Genomic DNA, 20,618 nt, shown 5'->3' on the forward strand with positions numbered 1-20,618 from the left:
GGAAATCATGCTTGACAAATTTTCTTGAGTTTTTTGAGGATGTAACTAGTAGAGTGGACAAGGGAGAACCAGTAGATGTGGTGTATTTGGACTTTCAAAAGGCTTTTGACAAGGTCCCACACAAGAGATTAGTGTGTAAAATTAAAGCACATGGGATTGCGGATAATGTATTGATAGAGAACTGGTTGGCAGACAGGAAGCAAAGAGTGGGAATAAACAGGTCCTTTTCAGAATGGCAGGCAGTGACTAGTGGGGTGCCGCAGGGCTCAGTGCTGGGACTCCAGCTATTTACAATATACATTAATGATTTAGACGAAGGAATTGAGTGTAATATCTCCAAGTTTGCAGATGACACTAAGCTGGGTGGCGGTGTGAGCTGTGAGGAGGATGCTGAGAGGCTGCAGGGTGACTTGGACATCAGAACATAAGAACATAAGAATTAGGAACAGGAGTAGGCCATCTAGCCCCTCGAGCCTGCTCCGCCACTCAACAAGATCATGGCTGATCTGGCCGTGGACTCAGCTCCACTTACCCGCCCGCTCCCCATAACCCTTAATTCCCTTATTGGTTAAAAATCTATCTATCTGTGATTTAAATACATTCAATGAGCTAGCCTCAACTGCTTCCCTGGGCAGAGAATTCCACAGATTCACAACCCTCTGGGAGAAGAAATTCCTTCTCAACTCGGTTTTAAATTGGCTCCCCCGTATTTTGAAACAGGTTAGGTGAATGGGTGAATGCATGGCAGATGCAGTATAATGTGGATAAATGTGAGGTTATCCACTTTAGTGGCAAAAACATGAAGGCAGATTATTATCTGAATGATGACAGATTAGGAAAAGGGGAGGTGCAACGAGACCTGGGTGTCATGGTACATCAGTCATTGAAAGTTGGCATGCAGGTACAGCAGGCGGTGAAGAAGGCAAATGGTATGTTGGCCTTCATAGCTAGGGGATTTGAGTATAGGAGCAGGGAGGTCTTACTACAGTTTTTCAGGGCCTTGGTGAGGCTTCACCTGGAATATTGTGTTCAGTTTTGGTCTCCTAATCTGAGGAAGGACATTCTTGCTTTTGAGGGAGTGCAGTGAAGGTTCACCAGACTGATTCCCGCGATGGCTGGACTGACATATGAAGAAAGACTGGATCAACTAGGCTTATATTCACTGGAATTTAGAAGAATGAGAGGGGATCTCATAGAAACATATACAATTCTGACGGGATTGGACAGGTTAGATGCAAAAAGAATGTTCCCGATGTTGGGGAAGTCCAGAACCAGGGGTCACAGTCTAAGGATAAGGGGTAAGCCATTTAGGACCGAGATGAGGAGAAACTTCTTCACTCAGAGAGTTGTGAACCTGTGGAGTTCTCTACCACAGAAAAGTTGTTGAAGCTAGTTCGTTAGATATATTCAAGAGGGAGTTAGATATGGCCCTTACGGCTAAAGAGATCAAGGAGTATGGAGAGAAAGCAGGAAAGGGTACTGAGGGAATGATCAGCCATAATCTTATTGAATGGTGGTGCAGACTCGAAGGGCCAAATGGCCTGCTCCTGCACCTACTTTCTATGTTTCTATGTTTCTCCCTGAGGGGGTCCCGTTCTCCTCCAGGCCAAGCGAGTGGGAGTCGATACTCCCTCCAACAGGGGATGGCCACAGGCAAGGGGTGCAGAACATGGATGAGAGCTTCAGCAGCGGATGAGCTGAGGCAGGGGCGGAGACGGGTGATGTTGCGGAGGTGGAAATGAGCAGTCTTAGTTATGCCGTGGATATTATAATTTAAATGGAGAAAAATTGCAAAGTGCTGCAGTACAGAGGGACCTGGGGGTCCTTGTGCATGAAACACAAGAAGTTAGTATGCAGGTACAGCAAGTGATCAGGAAGGCAAATGGAATGTTGGCCTTTATTGCAAGGGGGCTAGAGTATAAAAGCAGAGAAGTCCTGCTACAACTGTACAGGGTATTGGTGAGGCCACACCTGGAGTACTGCGTACAGTTTTGGTCTCCGTATTTAAGGAAGGATATATTTGCATTGGAGGCTGTTCAGAGAAGGTTCACTCGGTTGATTCCAGAGATGAGAGGGTTGACTTATGAAGAAAGGTTGAGGAGGTTGGGCCTATACTCATTGGAGTTCAGAAGAATGAGAGGTGATCTTATCGAAACGTATAAGATTATGACGGGGCTTGACAAGGTGGATGCAGAGAGGATATTTCCACTCATGGGGGAAACTAGAACTAGGGGACATAGTCTCAGAATAAGGGCCCGTCCATTTAAAACTGGGATGAGGAGGAATTTCTTCTCAGAGGGTTGTAAATCTGTGGAATTCTCTGTCCCAGAGAGCTGTGGAGGCTGGGTCATTGAATATATTTAAGGCGGAGATAGACAGATTTTTGAGCAATAAGAGAGTAAAGGGTTATGGGGAGTGGGCGGGGAAGTGGAGCTGAGTCCAAGATCAGATCAGCCATGAGCTTATTGAATGGCGGAGCAGGGTCGAGGGGCCGAATGGCCGATTCCTGCTCCTATTTCTTATGTTCTTACGGTAAATGGCCGGCAGCTCATTTCAGGGTCAAATCTGACCCCGAGATTGTGAACGGTGTGGTTCAGCCTCGGACAGGAGTTGGGGAGGGGGATGGAGTCAGTTCCACAAGAGCTGAGGCAAGGTCCCGAGACCATAGCTCAGATCACAGACGGCGGTCCCTTCAGTCTTAACCCCGCAATGCTCCTCCGTGAAATTCGTACTTAACCCCTTGGCGTGTGGTGCGGCTGAAATCAGAACGAAGAGCCTGGGATCAGACGGGTCAGAAATGATAATAAATTGGATCGGGCTGCAGGAAGCACTCAGCAGTGCTATTGATCGGGCAGGAAGTAGCTTAATTGATGTGCTTCAAGCTTGTGCTGAGGCCTACAGCCTTTTAATGGGCTGAAGTGCATCTTTGCCATCAATATCATTCCTGAGCGTACTTCAATTACCACTCAAACATTTCTGTTAGAAAAGTGGTTGTTAGTAATTGGAAAGATGTTCCTTCTTTGCAACATTACAACAGCGACTACACTTCGAAAAAGTTCTTCATTGGCTGTAAAACACGTCCGGTGGTCGTGAAAGGCGCTATATAAATGCAAGTCTTTCTTTCCTAAATTGAACATTAATTTGTAGAAACTGTATTTGTATATATGGAAATCGCAGCACAGAGGAGGCCATTGGGCCCATCGAGCCTGTGCCGGCTCTGTGACAGAGCGATCCAATCAGTCCCACTCCCCCCGCTCTTTCCCCACAGCCCGGCACATTGTTCCCTTCCAGTATTTATCCAATTCCCGTTTGAAAGTTACTATTGAATCTGCTCCCACCGCCCTTTCAGGCAGCGCATTCCCGATCACAACAACTCGCTGCGTAAACACATTCTCCTCATCTCCCCCTCGGGTTCAATCGCCGATTATCGTCAATCTGTGTCCCTCTGGTTACTGACCCTCCTGCCCCTGGGAACACTTTCTCCTTACCCACTCTACCAAAACTCCTCATGATTTTGAACACCTTGATTAAATCTCCTCTTAAACTTCTCAGCTTCTCCAGTCTCTCCACATCACTGAGGTCCCTCATCCCTGGGACCATTCCCGTAAATCTCCCTCTGCACCACCTCCAAGGCCTTCACATCCTTCCTAAAGTGTGGTGCCCAGAATTGGACACAATACTCCAGCTGGGGCCAAACCAGTGTTTATAAAGGTTGAGTATAACTTACTGCTTTTGCACTCTGTGCCTCTATTAATATACCAAGGTACTGGGATGATGTTTTCACATTTTAACATAACAGAGAGAAAGACCTTGAAAGCGTTTACAACAAATGATTTGCCTTTTCTTATGTATGCAATAAAGGTTCAAACTGAGTACTGTTTAACTGAACAAGGTATACCCTTGGCTGTGCTTTATTTAGTCCCAAAGTGCCTGACTCATAAAATGGCTGGCCTTTTATACCAGAGCAGCAACGTGTGCATCCTGCTCAGTGGCCTCCAACAATGACACCATCTGGTGGCTACAAACAGCATGTACATACATGACAATACCTCCCTCTGAGATCTTATCACAATCTTTCACAGGTTGAGACGGTCCGGTGCTTTACGCTCCTGGGTTGACCGTCTCAGTTCGATTCCGGCCTTGGGTGAATGTGCGGAGTCTGTTGTGGCTGGTGGCTGGATGGCTGACTTGTTGGGGGTGGCAGTGGCCATGTCAAGAATTGCAAGTCCATTTTTATTGACCAAGTCCGTGATGGAAATTCCAGGTTCACTGATGACCCTTGAGTCCACTGAAGGCTGCTGGTAGGTTGGTTCGTCGTCGACGGTTTCTTGGTCCGACTGCTCTGGTATGTCTGTGTGCCTCAGCTTTGTCTGATCCATGTGTTTCCTGCAAGTTTGCTCATTCTTGACCTTAATAACAAATACTCTGTTGCCCTCCTTGGCCATGACCGTACCAGCGATCCATTTGGGACCCTGACCATAATTCAACACATATACAGGATCATTAACAGAAATATCGCGTGACACAGTTGCGTGATTGTGGTACCCTTGTTGACTCTGTCTTCTGTATTCAACATGATTACTTAAATCTGGGTGTACAAGCTATAACTTGATCTTAAGACCTCTTTTCATCATGAGTTCAGCAGGCGAGACCCCTGTGAGTGTGTGGGGTCTTGTCCTGTAACTCAGCTGTATGCAGTGACCCTTGGGTTACTCTCCTCATGCTTTGTTTGATAATTTGTGCTGCACGTTCTGCTTGCCCGTTGGACTCAGGCTTGAATGGTGCTGACCTTGCATGTTTTATGCCGTTAAGTTTTACAAACTCCTGAAACTCCTGACTGGTGAAGCACGACCCATTGTCGCTCACCACTATGTCAGGCAGACCATGTGTCGCGAACATGACATTGAGATTCTCTATGGTTACCGTGAACGCGCTGGATGACATGATTATGCATTCTATCCACTTCGAAAAACATCTTGCCCAGGAAAGGACCTGCAAAATCTACATGGATCCTGGACCAAGGTTTGGATGGCCATGACCACAGACTCAGCGGCGATTCCACTGGTGCTTTGCTGAGCTGCATGCAGGTGTTGCACTGATGCACGCATGCTTCCAGCTCAGAATCAATTCCTGGCCACCATACATGAGACCTGGCGATGGTCTTCATCATCACTATACCAGGATATGTGCTGTGTAACTCATGCACAAACTTCTCTCTCCCTTTCTTTGGGCATTACAACTCGATTGCCCCACAATATGCAATCTGCTTGAATAGACAGTTCGTCCTTGTGATGAATGTACGGTTTGGCCTCCTCGTACATTTGCTTAGGTATGGCAGACCAATCCCCTTTGAGGATGCAACCCTTTACCACCGATAATATCGGGTCCTGACTGGTCCAGGTCTTAACTTGTTGAGCTGTGACAGGGATACCTTCACTCTCAAAAGCATCCATGATTAACATAAAATCTGCCGGTTGTGGCGTTTCCACCTCCGGTGTGGGCAACGGCAACCGGCTCAAAGCATCAGCACAATTCTCTTTGCCAGGTCTGTGGCGAATAACATAATCATAGGCAGATAATGTCAGTGCCCACCTTTGGATGCAGGATGAAGCATTGGTATTGATACCTTTGCTCTCGGAAAACAACAAAATGAACGGCTTGTGATCGGTCTCTAATTCAAACCTCAGACCGAACAGGTATTGATGCATCTTTTTAACACCGTACACACACCCTAAAGCTTCTTTTTCTACCATACTGTAGGCTCTTTCTGCTTTAGACAAACTTTTGGATGCATACGCGACAGGTTGAAGTTTCCCTGACTCATTGGCTTGTTGTAACACGCAACCAATTCCATATGACTAAACATTTACATGGGTCATAATGTACCAGCAGCTTGTTCGAGCAAAGCAGATTGGTGGCTTTCTCGAAAGCTCTGTCTTGCGATGCACCCCACACCCAGTTGTTGCCTTTTCTCAATAGCTTGCGGAGTGGTTCAAGTAAGGTGCTCAATTTAGGTAGGAAGTTACCAAAGTAGTTGAGCAGACCCAGGAACGAACGCAGCTCCGTCACGTTCTGTGGTTTGGGTGCATTCTTGATGGCTTTGGTTTTCACGTCAGTAGGTCAGATGCCATCAGCGGTGATTTTCCTCCCGAGGAATTCGACCTCCGGTGCCATGAAGATGCACTTCGAGCGTTTCAGTCTGAGTCCCACTCTGTCCAAATGCAGTAGAATCTCTTCCAGGTTGTTCAGATGTTCCTTGGAGTCACAACTGGTGATCAGGAGTCATCTTGGAACACAACGGTTCTGGGAACGGACTTCAGGAGACTTTTCATATTCCTCTGGAATATTGCTACAGCCGAGCGAATTCCAAACGGGCCCCTGTGGTAAATAAACAGTCCTTTGTGCGTGTTAATGCACATAGTCTCTGCAAAGTCTCAACCAACTCCTGTGTCATATAGGCCGACGTCAAGTCCAGTTTTGTGAACAACTTCCCTCTGGCTAGCGTTGTAAACAAGTCATCAGCCTTCGGTAACAGATACTGATCTTATTTTGAAACCCTGTTGATTGTAGCCTTGTAATCTCCACAGATTCTGACTGTGCCATCACTTTTCAGCACAGGAACAATGGGGCTGGCCCATTTATTAAATTCGACCAGTGGTATGATCCCTTCACGCAGGAGTCTGCCCAGTTCCATTTCGACCTTCTCCCTCATCATATACGGCACTGCCCGAGCTTTATGATACATGGGTCTTGCATCTGAGTCCACGTGGATCTGCACCGAGGCTCCCGTGAAGTTGCCGATACCCGGTTTGAACAGCGAGGGGAGCTTGCTCAATACTTGGGCACATGTATCTTCCTCCAACGTAATGCCTTTATGTCGTTCCAGTCACATCTGATTTTCTCCAACCAGCTCCTGCCGAGCAGCGTTGGGCCATTGCCTGGAACAATCCACAGCGGTAACTTGTGAACCGCACCATTATACGACACATTAATTTTTGCACTGCCAATTACCTTTATCAGTTCTTGGTGTACGTGCGCAGCTTGGCGTTAACAGGGTTCAGCCTGGGCCTCACAGTCTCAGTATCCCACAGCTTATTAAATGCCCTCTCGTTCATGATCGATTGACTCGCCCCTGTGTCCAGTACCATCGATACCGGTATCCTGTTAAACTTCACGTTAATCAAAATTGGTTTACTCTTGGTTATGAAGGAGTACAGTCCATACACTTCCTCCTCTGGTATCTCAGATTGCGTATCTAGATCCGCGCTAGTCTGACTCTCATCCTCCACGTGGTGTGTCGCAGCACGCTTGCTCATCTGCGGACACTTGCGCTGGAGATGCTCCACTCTCGGACAGCCTTTGCAACTATATTGCTTAAATCGGCACTGCTGGTGCCCCCACAAAGCCAACACGGAGAAGTCGGATACATTCCCGCTGGCAGACTTTGGGTAGCCACAGGTTTCGCGAACACAGCCGGATAGGCCCTGCCATGTGCCGCTCTGCCGAACGCCGAATCAGTTGCATTTACAGTACTTGCCGAGGTTCGGTTCTTCACCGATATTTGCTTTAGACTCCTGTCCGTCGTCACACATGATTGAGCGATCTGGATGGGCCTTTTTAAATCCAACTCCTCCACCACCAGAGGTTTGCGCAGGATCACCTCGTGGTTGATACCGATAACAAAGAAGTCCTGCAGCATGTCTGCCAACACCGTCCCGAACTTACACGGTCCCGCGAGACGTCTCAGGTCGGCAACAAATTCCGCCGCGCTCTGGCCCTCCGATCGAACGTGTGTATAAAACCCGTATCTCGAGACGATGATGCTGCCGTCTGGCTTGAGGTGCTCCCGTACCAATGGACACAACTCCTCGTACGTTTTCTCTGTTGGATCACTAGGCATGAGTCGATTATTTATCAGACCGTGGATCTTTGAACCGCACACAGTGAGGAACACGGCCCGGCACCGATCTGCATCATCGACCCCCTTCATTTTGTTGGCCACGAAGTACTGGTTCAAACAGCTCACAAAGTCTGCCCAATCTTCTCCCTCCTCGAATCACTCTAAAAATCCAATCCTGCTCATTTTGCAAACAAAGGTTCTTGTATTCTCGTCGCCAAATGTTATGTATGTAATAAAAGTTCAAACTGAGTACTGTCTAACTGAGCAAGGTACGACCTTGGCTCTGCTTTATTTCGTCCTAAAGTGTCTGACTCACAAAATGGCTGGTCTTTTATACCAGAGCAGCACCATGTGCGTCCTGCTCAGTGGCCTCCAACAATGACACCATCTGGTGGCTACAAACAGCATGTACATACATAACACCTTTGAAGTGCAGTCACTGTTATTATGTAGAAAAATGCAGCAGCCAACATCCCACAAACAGTAAATGAGACAATTTATTTTTGGTGGCATTGATTGAGGGTGGAATGTTGTCCGGGTCACCAGGAGAACTCCAATGCTCTTCTTCAAATAGTGCCAGGGAATCTTTAATCAGAGAATCTCAGAAGTTTACAGCACGGAAGGAGGCCATTCGGCCCATCGTGTCCACGCCGGCCGACAAAGAGCTACCCAGCCTAATCCCACTTTCCAGCTCTCGGTCCGTAGCCCTGTAGGTTACGACACTTCAGGTGCACATCCAAGTACTTTTTAAATGTGGTGAGGGTTTCTGCCTCTACCACCCTTTCAGGAAGTGAGTTCCAGACCCCCACCACCCTCTGGGTGAAGAAATTTCCCCTCAAATCCCCTCTAAACCTCCCCCCATTTACTTTAAATCTATGCCCCCTGGTTATTTATGCCTCTGCTAAGGGCAATAAGTCCTTCCTATCCACTCTATCTGGGCCCCTTATAATTTTATACACCTCAATAAGGTCTCCCCTCAGCCTCCTCTGTTCGAAAGAAAACAACCCCAGCCTATCCGATCTTTCCTCATCGCTAAAATTCTCCACTCCCGGCAACATCCTCGTAAATCTCCTCTGTACCCTCTCCAGTGCAATCACATCTTTCCTGTAATGTGGTGACCAGAACTGTACGCAGTACTCCAGCTGTGGCCTAACTAGTGTTTTATATAGTTCAAGCATTACCATAATGTCTCCAAGATCGGATTTAAATTCTCCTTGGAAGGTGACGGCTCTGGCAATACCGTGCTTTCACAACATCATCCTCGGTTATAAGCTGAAGTCATGTTTAGAATACTTCTAGCAATTATCTGCAGTCTGGCTCCATTGCAGACTCTGAACGCAGGCTGTGAAGCTTTTCAGTCATGGCCTGTGTCTGGCTCAGAGTTTAGATTGAGATGGGTGACTAGTTATCGTGTTCTGTACCTGTGAGTTGACTATACCAGAAGCTTGCAGCATTCCAGTATGGGTCTTGACAGACCTGTGATCATAATGTTTCCTACAATCCTGAGCTGAGCCTCTGACCCCACACCGCTCCATCACCAAGACCCCCTCCATAACATCGCTCGTCTCCGCCCCTGCCTCAGCTCATCCACTGCTGAAACCCTCATCCCTGCCTTTGTTACTATTCCAACACACTCCTGGCCGGCATCTTCCACCCTTCATAAACTTCAGTTCATCCAAAACCCTGCTGCCCCCGTGTCCTAACTCACACCGAGTCCCGCTCACCCATCACCCCCTGTGCTCACTGCCCCGTGTCCTAACTCGCACCAAGTCCTGCTCACCCATCACCCCCTGTGCTCACTGCCCCGTGTCCTAACTCACACCGAGTCCCGCTCACCCATCACCCCCTGTGCTCACTGCCCCGTGTCCTAACTCACACCAAGTCCCGCTCACCCATCACCCCCTGTGCTCACTGCCTCGTGTCCTAACTCGCACCAAGTCCTGCTCACCCATCACCCGCTGTGCTCACTGCCCCGTGTCCTAACTCACACCAAGTCCTGCTCACCCATCACCCCCTGTGCTCGCTGACCTACATTGGCTCCCGATCCGGCAACGCATCGATTTAAAAATTCTCATCTTTGCTCATACATCCCTCCATGGCCTCGCCCCTCCCTATCTCTGTAATCTCCTCCAGCCCCACAACCCTCTGCGCTCCTCCAATTCTGCCCTCCTGAGCATCCCTGATTATAATCGCTCCACCATTGCCGGCCGTGCCTTCTGTTGCCTGGGCCCCAAGCTCTGGAACTCCCTCCCTAAACCTCTCCGCCTCTCTACCTCTCTTTCCTCCTTTAAGACCCTGCTCAAAACCTACCTCTTTCATCTGCCCTAATATCTCCTTATGTGGCTCGGTGTCAAATTTTGTCTGACAATCGCTCCTGTGAAGCGCCTTGGGACATTTGACTACGTTAAAGGCGCTTTATAAATACAAGTTGTTGTTGTTACAACAATGCTACTGTTAATTGGCTGTTAAGCACTTTGGGAGGTCCTGAGGCCTTTCTTTCCTTCTTTATATAAGTTGGTAAATGTCTGCTGAAAACTAGTTTCCATAGAGTTGCACCGAACTTCAAACGTACACAAGGTGAGATGGGATCGTCATCCATCCCAGAGAGAAGACAGGGCTTTAGGCAGACTGATTCCATTGGCAGGTTGGACGGTAACCAGAGGACACAGACTGTAGGTCATTGGACAAAAGAACCAGAGGGGGAGAGGGGAATTATTTTAGGCAGCGTGTTGTTATGATCTGGGATGCACTGCCTGAAGGAAGATGATAAGGAGATATTGGCCCTGAAATTCCGTTGTCCTGGGTCTGTACGAAGTTGCTACGGACCCGGGAAGGCATCAGAAAAGCCGGGTTTTAGCACACAAGGCGCATGCACTGAAAACCGGCTTTTCCGATCTGTCAAGTTTCTGGCTTGACACAACTCGCGCATATCGGGAGCGAGGACACTCACAGGGGAAGATTTCCGATATTTACCCATATCTTGCCCAGCAAATGTCCTAAAAAATCTTGCGCCTGAAAATGCAAGCGTATTGCCTACCTTTGCAGGTGCAAGTGTTTAAAAACATGCATAAACATTAAAATTAAATTAAATAAACACATAGGAAAACATACTTTATTGTTATAAACCCTCCCTACGGTAAGTTTATTTTAAGGCATCTTTAAAAAAAGTCGGGAAAATATTATTTTTTGTAAGAACTTTAATTTAAATGATTCTTAAATATTTTTTAAGTATTTTTCTATTTTTTGTTGATTTTTTTGTGTGTTTAGGGGGGGTTTCTCATTCATAATAGGAACTCCAATTTACGGAGTTCGCATTATTATGAATGAGAAAATACTGTACCTTGATTGGCTGCCCAGAGCCATGTGACTCCAGCTCCAGCCCTGCGCACGTCCTGATGTGCACGCGCTCCGATGCGTAGAAGTGAAGGCCTCAGGCTTTGAGCGGGCGCAGCAGCAACAGGTAATTGCGCAGTTTTTTTAACTTTTTTCTTTAGTTTGCCCACGGGAAGACCTCTACGGAATTTCAGGCCCATTAGGACAAGTGACCAAAAGCTTAGGTAAGTTTTATGGAGCGTGTGAAAGGAGGAGAGAGAGAAGTGGAGATGCACTGAGGTTTGGGTGCGGGGGAGGAGGGCAGATTTCCAGAGCTTGGGGCCCGGGCAGCTGAAGGCATGACCGCCAATGACGGAGCGATGGAAATCGGGGGATGTGCAAGAGGCCGGAATTGGAGGAGGATAGATCTCGGGAGTTTGTGGGGCTAGAGGAGGTTACAGAGATAGGGAGGGGCGAGGGCCATGGAGGGATTTGAACAATAGGATGAGAAGTTTGAAATCGAGGCGTTGCCGGACCGGGAGCCAATGTCGGTCAGTGAGCTCAGGGGTGATGGGTGATCGGAACTTGGTGCAAATTAGGACATGGGCAGCAGAGTTTTGGCTGAGCTCAAATTTATAGAGGGTGGGAGGCCAGACAGGAGAGTGTTGGAATAGTCGATAGTTACAGTAGAAGAGCGAGCACTGTCATAGGTGGATTAAGCTGAATGGCTTGCTTTCTGGGCAGAGCCCATCTATTATTCTGATAGAATACACCTGGAAACTCTTACAGCGAGACTCATTCAGAAGGAAGTTATTCAACATCCACCAAAAGAATCAATGTGAAATATGATTGGTGAACAATATTTAAAGGAAACGTACTTGACCTTTGACTGTACTGTTGCGATGATGTCAGCACTCGTAGGCCAGCTCTGGGTTACCCCATTGCGTTAATGTTGGTCTGAGAGATTAACTGTTCTGGCTAAGGATCTTTTAACAAGTACTGATATGATCTTGTGCTAGTGTTTCAGCAAAAGACCGGAAAAGGAACCGAAGAGAAGGTCTACGCTCTCCCCAAGCAAGGTATGGAGCCTTTTCCTTGTTGGCATCTCATGGTAACTCCTCCAATTGATGGGTTTTCCCAGTTTGCAACTTTGGGATCATAAAACCAGAAACATTTACAGCACAAAAGGAGGCCATTCAGCCCATCGTGACCGTGCCGGCCAACAAAGAAAACGTACAAAGAAACAGCCTAATCCCACTTTCCAGCTCTCGGTCCATAGCCCTGTAGGTTAAGGCACTTCAAGTGCACATCCAAGTATTTTTTAAATGTGATGAGGGTTTCTGCCTCTACCACCCTTTCAGGCAGTGAGTTCCAGACCCCCACCACCTTCTGGGATTTCGCTGATTAAATCCCCAACACTGTCCAGACGTTTCTCTGACTGTGTGCCACCAACAAGGCTCATGGTCCATGGAATTGGGTGGTCAATAATGGGCAGCTCGCCCACCGTTACCCCAATGGTCAATCAATCATGAGCAGCTCACCCACCATTACCCCAATGGTCAATCATGGGCAGCTCGCCCACCATTACCCCAATGGTCAATCAATCATGAGCAGCTCACCCACCATTACCCAATGATCAATCAATCATGGGCAGCTCTCCCATCGTTACCCAATGGTCAATCATGGCCAGCTCTCCCACCATTACCCCAATGGTCAATCATGGGCAGCTCTCCCACCGTTACCCCAATGGTCAATCATGGGCAGCTCTCCCACCGTTACCCAATGGTCAATCAATCATGGCCAGCTCGTCCACCGTTACCCCAATGGTCAATCATGGGCAGCTCGCCCACCGTTACCCCAATGGTCAATCATGGGCAGCTCGCCCACCGTTACCCCAATGGTCAATCATGGGCAGCTCGTCCACCATTACCCCAATGGTCAATCAATCATGGGCAGCTCACCCACCATTGCCCCAATGGTCAATCATGGGCAGCTCACCCTCCGTTACCCCAATGGTCAATCAATCATGGCTAGCTCGTCCACCGTTACCCCAATGGTCAACCATGGGCAGCTCACCCACCGTTACCCAATGGTCAATCAATCATGGGCAGCTCGCCCACCATTACCCAATGGTCAATCAATCATGGGCAGCTTGCCCACCATTACCCAATGGTCAATCAATCATGGCCAGCTCTCCCACCATTACCCCAATGGTCAATCATGGGCAGCTCTCCCACTGTTAACCCAATGGTCAATCATGGGCAGCTCTCCCACCATTACCCAATGGTCAATCAATCATGGGCAGCTCTCCCACCGTTACCCAATGGTCAATCAATCATGGCCAGCTCGTCCACCGTTACCCCAATGGTCAACCATGGCCAGCTCTCCCACCATTACCCCAATGGTCAATCATGGGCAGCTCTCCCACCGTTACCCCAATGGTCAATCATGGGCAGCTCGCCCACCGTTATCCCAATGGTCAATCATGGGCAGCTCGCCCACCGTTACCCCAATGGTCAATCATGGGCAGCATGCCCACCGTTACCCCAATGGTCAATCATGGGCAGCTCACCCACCGTTACCCCAATGGTCAATCATGGGCAGCTCACCCACCGTTACCCCAATGGTCAATCATGGGCAGCTCACCCACCGTTACCCCACATGTCCAGCTCCGGGCCAGTCAGCCTCCTCGTGGCAAACCTCCGGGAAACCACCTGACACTTTCTGTGAATTTCTCTGGATTTTAATGGACTGTCATTTCTCAGAATGAGAGCACAATGTGGATAGGTAATCTTTTACGATGAGAATTCATCACATTTGAAAACAATTATTCTTACCGTCATTTTAGGTGGAATAGTTCCATTATTTTTAGATTCCATCGCTTTTACAGCAATTTTAATAAAACGTTCCATCGATATTTTACTGGGAATTCCTCAACGTGTCTCTATAAATCTGCAGCCACCTTTACACTCTCAAAGTGGCCACATTACATTCGGACCTTTCCACCTCCGGAGACTGCTGCTGGCTCTTTCAGCTGCTGGCTGTAATTGCTAATTATTCATGTAGCGAGTGCTGTGGGCTAGGTGACCCTGCACCGTGATGCTGGGTCATGTACCTGCACCCGATCAATGCAGAGGCATATCACACTGCACTGAAATAATTCCCTCCAATATTTTAATAACTAGTTCATCTCTGGAAAGTTGGAAGCACACACACTCATGAATCACAAATGTGCGCGGTTCTGGTCTCCATATTTCGAAAAGGGTATAGAGTCAATGGAAAAGGTCTCAAAAAGATTCAGAAGGAAGATCCCAGAAATGAGAGGTTATAACTGTCAGGAAAGGATGAACAGGCTGAGGCTTTTGCTCTAGACTGAGGGGCAATCGGATCGGGGTCTTTAAAATAATGATGGGGTTCGATAGGGTAGATGTAGAGAAGATGTTTCCCCCTGTGGGAGAGATCAGAACTAGGGGCCATCAATATCAGACAGTCCTAATAAACCCAATGGGGAATTCAGGAGAAACTTCTTTACCCAGAGAGCGGTGAGAATGTGGAACTCGCTGCCACAGGGAGGGGTTGAGGTGAATAGTATCGATGTATTTAAGGGGAGGCTGGATAAACACATGAGGGAGAAAGGAATAGAGGGATATGGTGATGGGGTGAGATGGAGAGGGGTGGGAGGGGGCTGGTGTGGAGCATAAACCCCGGCACGGAGCGGTGGGACATAAACCCCGGCACGGAGCGGTGGGGCATAAACCCCGGCACGGAGCGGTGGGACATAAACCCCGGCACGGAGCGGTGGGACATAAACCCCGGCACGGAGCGGTGAGACATAAACCCCGGCACGGAGCGGTGGGACATAAACCCCGGCACGGAGCGGTGGGACATAAACCCCGGCACGGAGCGGTGGGGCATAAACCCCGGCACGGAGCAGTGGGACATAAACCCCGGCACGGAGCGGTGGGACATAAACCCCGGCACGGAGCGGTGAGACATAAACCCCGGCACGGAGCGGTGGGACATAAACCCCGGCACGGAGCGGTGGGACATAAGCCCCGGCACGGAGCGGTGGGGCATAAACCCTGGCACGGAGCAGTGGGACATAAACCCTGGCACGGAGCGGTGGGACATAAACCCCGGCACGGAGTGGTGGGACATAAACCCCGGCACGGAGCGGTGGGGCTGTGCTGTAAATTCTATGTGATACTGATCTCCATCCGTGGCTCTACAATCCACACTCCTGTGAAGCCAGACATTGCACTGGGAACAGTGGGGGTTAAATTGGACAACACCTGAAGATGGGTTTGGCTCACACCGGTTCATTACGTTGCAGGCAGCATGGTGAATCGGCATATCTTGCTGCTTTACATGATTGCCGCATATAGCCAGCACTACCCACGCTGTTCATTGGCTGCATGCACCAGCAGGGGGCCTGATATCGCGGGTGGCTAGTGCTACTTAAAGGCAGCCTGCAGTTCTTAAAGGGGAGGTGCACTGTGGCTGCAAAAAGTGATGGGTGCCCTTTGTGAACTGCTTCTGTGCTGTGAATGATTGAAGCATTGGCTGAACGTGCGAGAGAGCCAAGTATAGGAAACCATCAAAAACAGAAGAAATAATCCAGCAACTAACCTGTAGGTAGCTGACAATCCCTTTCAATAGAGCTGGTGGGTCCTTCATGCTGTTTAACGTCATGTTCAGCTGTGCGCGGTTAAGGGAATTGGCTGATGGGTAGTTGCAAAACGGCAGTGCTGGCTTCGAATCAGCGTTGGACACTGATTCACGCCATTATCTCGCTCACCTTGCATGCTGCCAGTGGTCACTGGGCGCGCGCGCAAACCCCTTTACCAAGATGGCGATGTGAGCACTTCCCGTCGGCAGTATGCCCGCCTCTCGGCCCCCATTTCTGAGTCTTAGTTGGGCACACAGAGCCTAAATAACAGGGTGCTGCACGGCCCAATTTAGCCCACAAACACTCCGAGTGTGACTCCTGTTATCTTCACGCATTTTAATTACAGATTTTGGACAGTCATGACACAGCATACCCACTCCCATAAAGTACCACCTTACTGATCGAAATACATAAATCGGATATACGGCCCAGAAACAGGCCATTCGGCCCAACCAGTCCAGGCCGGTGTTTATGCTCCACTCGAGCCTCCTCCCGTCTTTCCTCATCTAAATCTATCAGCATAACCCTCTATTCCCTTCTCCCTGATGTGTTTATCCAGCCTCCCCTTAAATGCATCGATACTATTCGCCTCAACCCCTCCCTGTGGCAGTGAGTTCCACATTCTCACCGCTCATCTCAGTCCTAAATGGCCGACCCCTGGTTCCAGACCCCCAGCCCGGGGGAAACATCCTCCCTGCATCTACCCTGTCAAGCCCTGTAAGAATTTTATATGTTTCAATGAGATCACCTCATTCTTCTAAACTCTAGAGAGTATCAGCCTAGTCTACTCAATCTCTCCTCATAGGACAATCCCCCCATCCCAGGAATCAGTCTGGTGAACCCTCGCTGCACTCCCTCTATGGCAAGTATATCCTTCCTTAGGTAAGGAGACCGACACTGTGCACAATACTCCAGGTGTGGTCTCACCAGGGCCCATCATCTTTGTAAACCTTGGTATAATAATGTTACTGGGTTGTATGAAATTGTTTAGCAGCAGAGTGGTTGCACATTGCTAACCGGCCTGTTTGTGCCGTACAGCGGCCAGAGCCAAGGTCGATGAGAACCAGATGTACGACACATTCGGGGTGGAGTACAATCCCAGCCAGCAACGACTCATCCACCTGCAGGAACTGGTCAAGAAGGGAGTTCTTACCGTGGATGAAGCTCAGGAAAAATTCAAACTGTGGCAGACGGAGCAGAAGGATCAGGATGCTGTGCAACAGGTACCAGAGTGAAGGGACCCACTTCCTGAGATTGCACAACTGAGCTGGGAGGGGGGCGGGGGGGGGGGGGCGTCCATTACCATGGCGTTAGGGCCACGTTCCTACAAGGCTCTCAACTTAAGAACATAAGAACATAAGAATTAGGAGCAGGAGTCGGCCATAAGGCCCCTCGAGCCCGCTCCGCCATTCAATAAGATCATGGCTGATCTTCTCCCTCAACTCCACTTTCCCGCCCGATCCTATGTAACTCAGGGCTGCTGACCGAGGGCCGTGCGGCTCTTTGTCGGTCAGCGCGGACATGATGGGCCGAAATGGCCTCCTTCTGCGCTGTAAATTTCTATGTTTCTATCCCAGTATCCCTTGATTCCCCGAGATGCCACAAATCTATCATTTCGTGAATATATTCAGAGACTGAGCCTCCACAGCCCTCTGGGGCAGAGAATTCCAAAGATTCACCACCCTCTGAGTGAAGAAATTCCCCCTCATCTCAGTCCTAAATGGCCGACCCCTTATCCTGAGACTGTGACCCCTGGTTCTCGACTCCCCAGCCCGGGGGAAACACCCTCCCTGCATCTACCCTGTCAAGCCCTGTAAGAATTTTGTATGTTTCAATGAGATCACCTCATTCTTCTAAACTCCAGAGTATCGGCCCATTCTACACAACCTCTCATCGCAGGAATCAGTCTGCTGAACCTCCATTGTACCGCCTCTAAGGTGACGCCAGTCAGATGTGAATTTTCTAAAAATGACTGAGTAAGGTTTATTGAGAATAACACAGGCATTTCCTTCCCGCACGCTTCAGTCCAGGTACAGGCAGGAGGAACAAACTCCCACAGAACTCAGGGGCCTGCAACAGGCTTCTCTCTCAGCGACTTGCCTCTGTGCGTGGGGACAAATGGTGGGATAGACTTTCCCACTTACAGGGGTGTATTTTTCTAGCCCTCAGCCCCGCCCCTATAAGGGGACTCTCCAATTGCATGGGAAGGAGCAGCCAAACGTCGCCTCTGAGTCAGAAGGTCGTGGGTTCAAGTCCCACCCCAGAGACTGGAGCACATAATCCAGGCTGACATGTTTCTGCATGTGTGGCTAGACCTGTTGCACTGAATAGTATCGATGTATTTAAGGGGAGGCTGGATAAACACATGAGGGAGAAAGGAATAGAAGGAGATGGTGATGGGGTGAGATGGAGAGGGGTGGGAGGAGCATCAACACCGGGATGGACCAGTTGCTCTGTTTCTGTGCTGTAACTATGATGTCATTCTATGTTGATGAATTTACAACACTTCCTAAGGACACGTTCTCAAAATTATAAACTATGGAAGCCTCCCCTCGATAATGACCCATCATCGGCAGATTATACCCCCCAGCTCACCCTGCTTACTCTTTCACACTTAGAGTGCGGCGACCAGCAGAAAACGTGTTCAGCGCTGTAATGTATTTGCTTCATGGGTTCTTTGCTTAAGAATTCATAGCAACACATTGTTATTAAGAACTAGTTGGTTTATTAGCAAAGGTTTAAAATCACACTACACATTACCAGTTCATCCACCAGGTTCACAACCACCTGCCCCATCGTGGATCCCCCGAACCCAATTGGCTGGGGTTTTATTGAGTCTTGTGGACATCACGTGACTGGCTAAGCCACTCCCAACTCAACAGCTCGACCAACCTGTGAGCATCCTCACCGGTGCCTACATTACAACCGTGTTGGTTATGTTACCATGCCGGCATTCTCCGCTCCATGGGTTGCCCTGATGCCTCCCGCCCCCCTCGACCCCCGCTCTCCATCATCCCTCCACCCTCCACACCAACACCGAGCCAATCACTGATGAACCTTGGTTGTTGCTGCCAGCGATGAGCTTGCATTCCCAGTACAACGGTTCACCCCGCCGCAGAAATAGGCAGCATTTCAGTCAGCGTCACCCTCTCACCACCCTGTGACTCCCTGGAAAAGGATCGTCGGAGAATTACTAACGGCCACTTTTCGTCAGTCGTGCTGAGCTTCATATACATTAACGATTTAGATGAAGTAATATCTCCAAGTTTGCAGATGACACTAAACTGGGTGGCGGTGTGAGCTGTGAGGAGGACACTAAGAGGCTGCAGAGTGACTTGGACAGGTTAGGTGAGTGGGCAAATGCATGGCAGATGCAGTATAATGTGGATAAATGTGAGGTTATCCACTTTGGGGGCAAAAACGCAAAGACAGAATATTATCTCAATGGTGGCAGATTAGGAAAAGGAGAGATGCAGCGAGACCTAGGGGTCATGGTTCATCAGTCATTGAAAGTTGGCATGCAGGTACAGCAGGCGGTGAAGAGGGCAAATGATATGTTGGCCTTCATAGCTAGGGGATTTGAGTATAGGAGCAGGGAGGTCTTACTGCAGTTGTATAGGGCCTTGGTGAGGCCTCACCTGGAATATTGTGTTCAGTTTTGGTCTCCTAATCTGAGGAAGGACATTCTTGCTATTGAGGAAGTGCAGTGAAGGTTCACCAGACTGATTCCAGGGATGGCTGGACTGTCATATGAGGAGAGACTGGATCAACTGGGCCTTTATTCACTGAAGTTTAGAAGGATGAGGGTATCTCATAGAAACGTATAAGATTCTGACGGGATTGGACAGGTTAGATGCAGAAAGAATGTTCCTGATGTTGGGGAAGTCCAGAACCAGGGGACATTGTCTTAGGATAAGAGGTAGGCCATTTAGGACTGAGATGAGGAGAAACTTCTTCACTCAGAGAGTTGTTAACCTGTGGAATTCCCTACTGCAGAGAGTTGTTGATGCCTGTTCATTGGATATATTCAAGAGGGAATTAGATATGACCCTTACGGCTAAAGGGGTCAAGGGATATGGAGAGAAAGCAGGAAAGGGGTACTGAGGGAATGATCAGCCATGATCTTATTGAATGGTGGGGCAGGCTCAAAGGGCCGAATGGCCTACTCCTGCACCTATTTTCTATGATTCTATGTTTCTAAAAGGTGAATTAGCGTTGTACAGCTGAGCGACAGACCAGCCAGTCGCCCTGTCAGCATGTGTTCCGGGCATACACCATCCTCACAAAGGACTCCCTGAGCTGTCCATAAATAAATCATGTGTCTGCATTTTCATATCAAAGATGGAGAGAAGAGAGAAGGTCACATTAACACAGGCAGTCTGCGCTGGCAGTTCCATAGCTCTGAGACCTCCTTGGGTCTATTTATACAGCCCCAACAATTGCCACAGTAATTGCGATGAATCTCAATATTTGATCAGATTATTAGGTCCCGAGACGTACTTTCTTCCCTCACTTTATTCAACTTGTTCTCATTATTTGCCACTTCCATACATGGATGTTTCCAGTCCGTGTAGTAAGGGATAAATAATCATCTCCTTGTTAAGAACCTTTGCGTGGTGTGGGAATACACTTGCAACAGTTCTGTCAACATTTAAACGCCATGGAGAGATTCCGATACAGTGTAGGCACTGTCAGATCCCAGACTCCCAGGTAACAAGGCCAACACAATACAAAGAG

The 20,618-nt window shown here is 48.8% G+C and overlaps 1 protein-coding gene across 1 annotated transcript in view; it reads left to right on the forward strand.

Annotated features, from left to right (window-relative positions):
* The window catches only part of LOC139250906 (B-cell scaffold protein with ankyrin repeats-like), a 310,021-nt gene that overhangs the window by 274,460 nt on the left and 14,943 nt on the right, over positions 1-20,618 (forward strand). Inside the window, exons 11-12 of the mRNA XM_070873141.1 lie at positions 12,232-12,291; positions 16,920-17,104. Coding sequence (XP_070729242.1) covers positions 12,232-12,291; positions 16,920-17,104 — 245 coding nt within the window. The remainder of the gene's footprint in view (positions 1-12,231; positions 12,292-16,919; positions 17,105-20,618) is intronic.

This window comes from Pristiophorus japonicus, chromosome 2 (assembly GCF_044704955.1).
Source record: "Pristiophorus japonicus isolate sPriJap1 chromosome 2, sPriJap1.hap1, whole genome shotgun sequence".
In the NCBI taxonomy this organism is placed as follows: Eukaryota; Metazoa; Chordata; class Chondrichthyes; family Pristiophoridae; genus Pristiophorus; species Pristiophorus japonicus.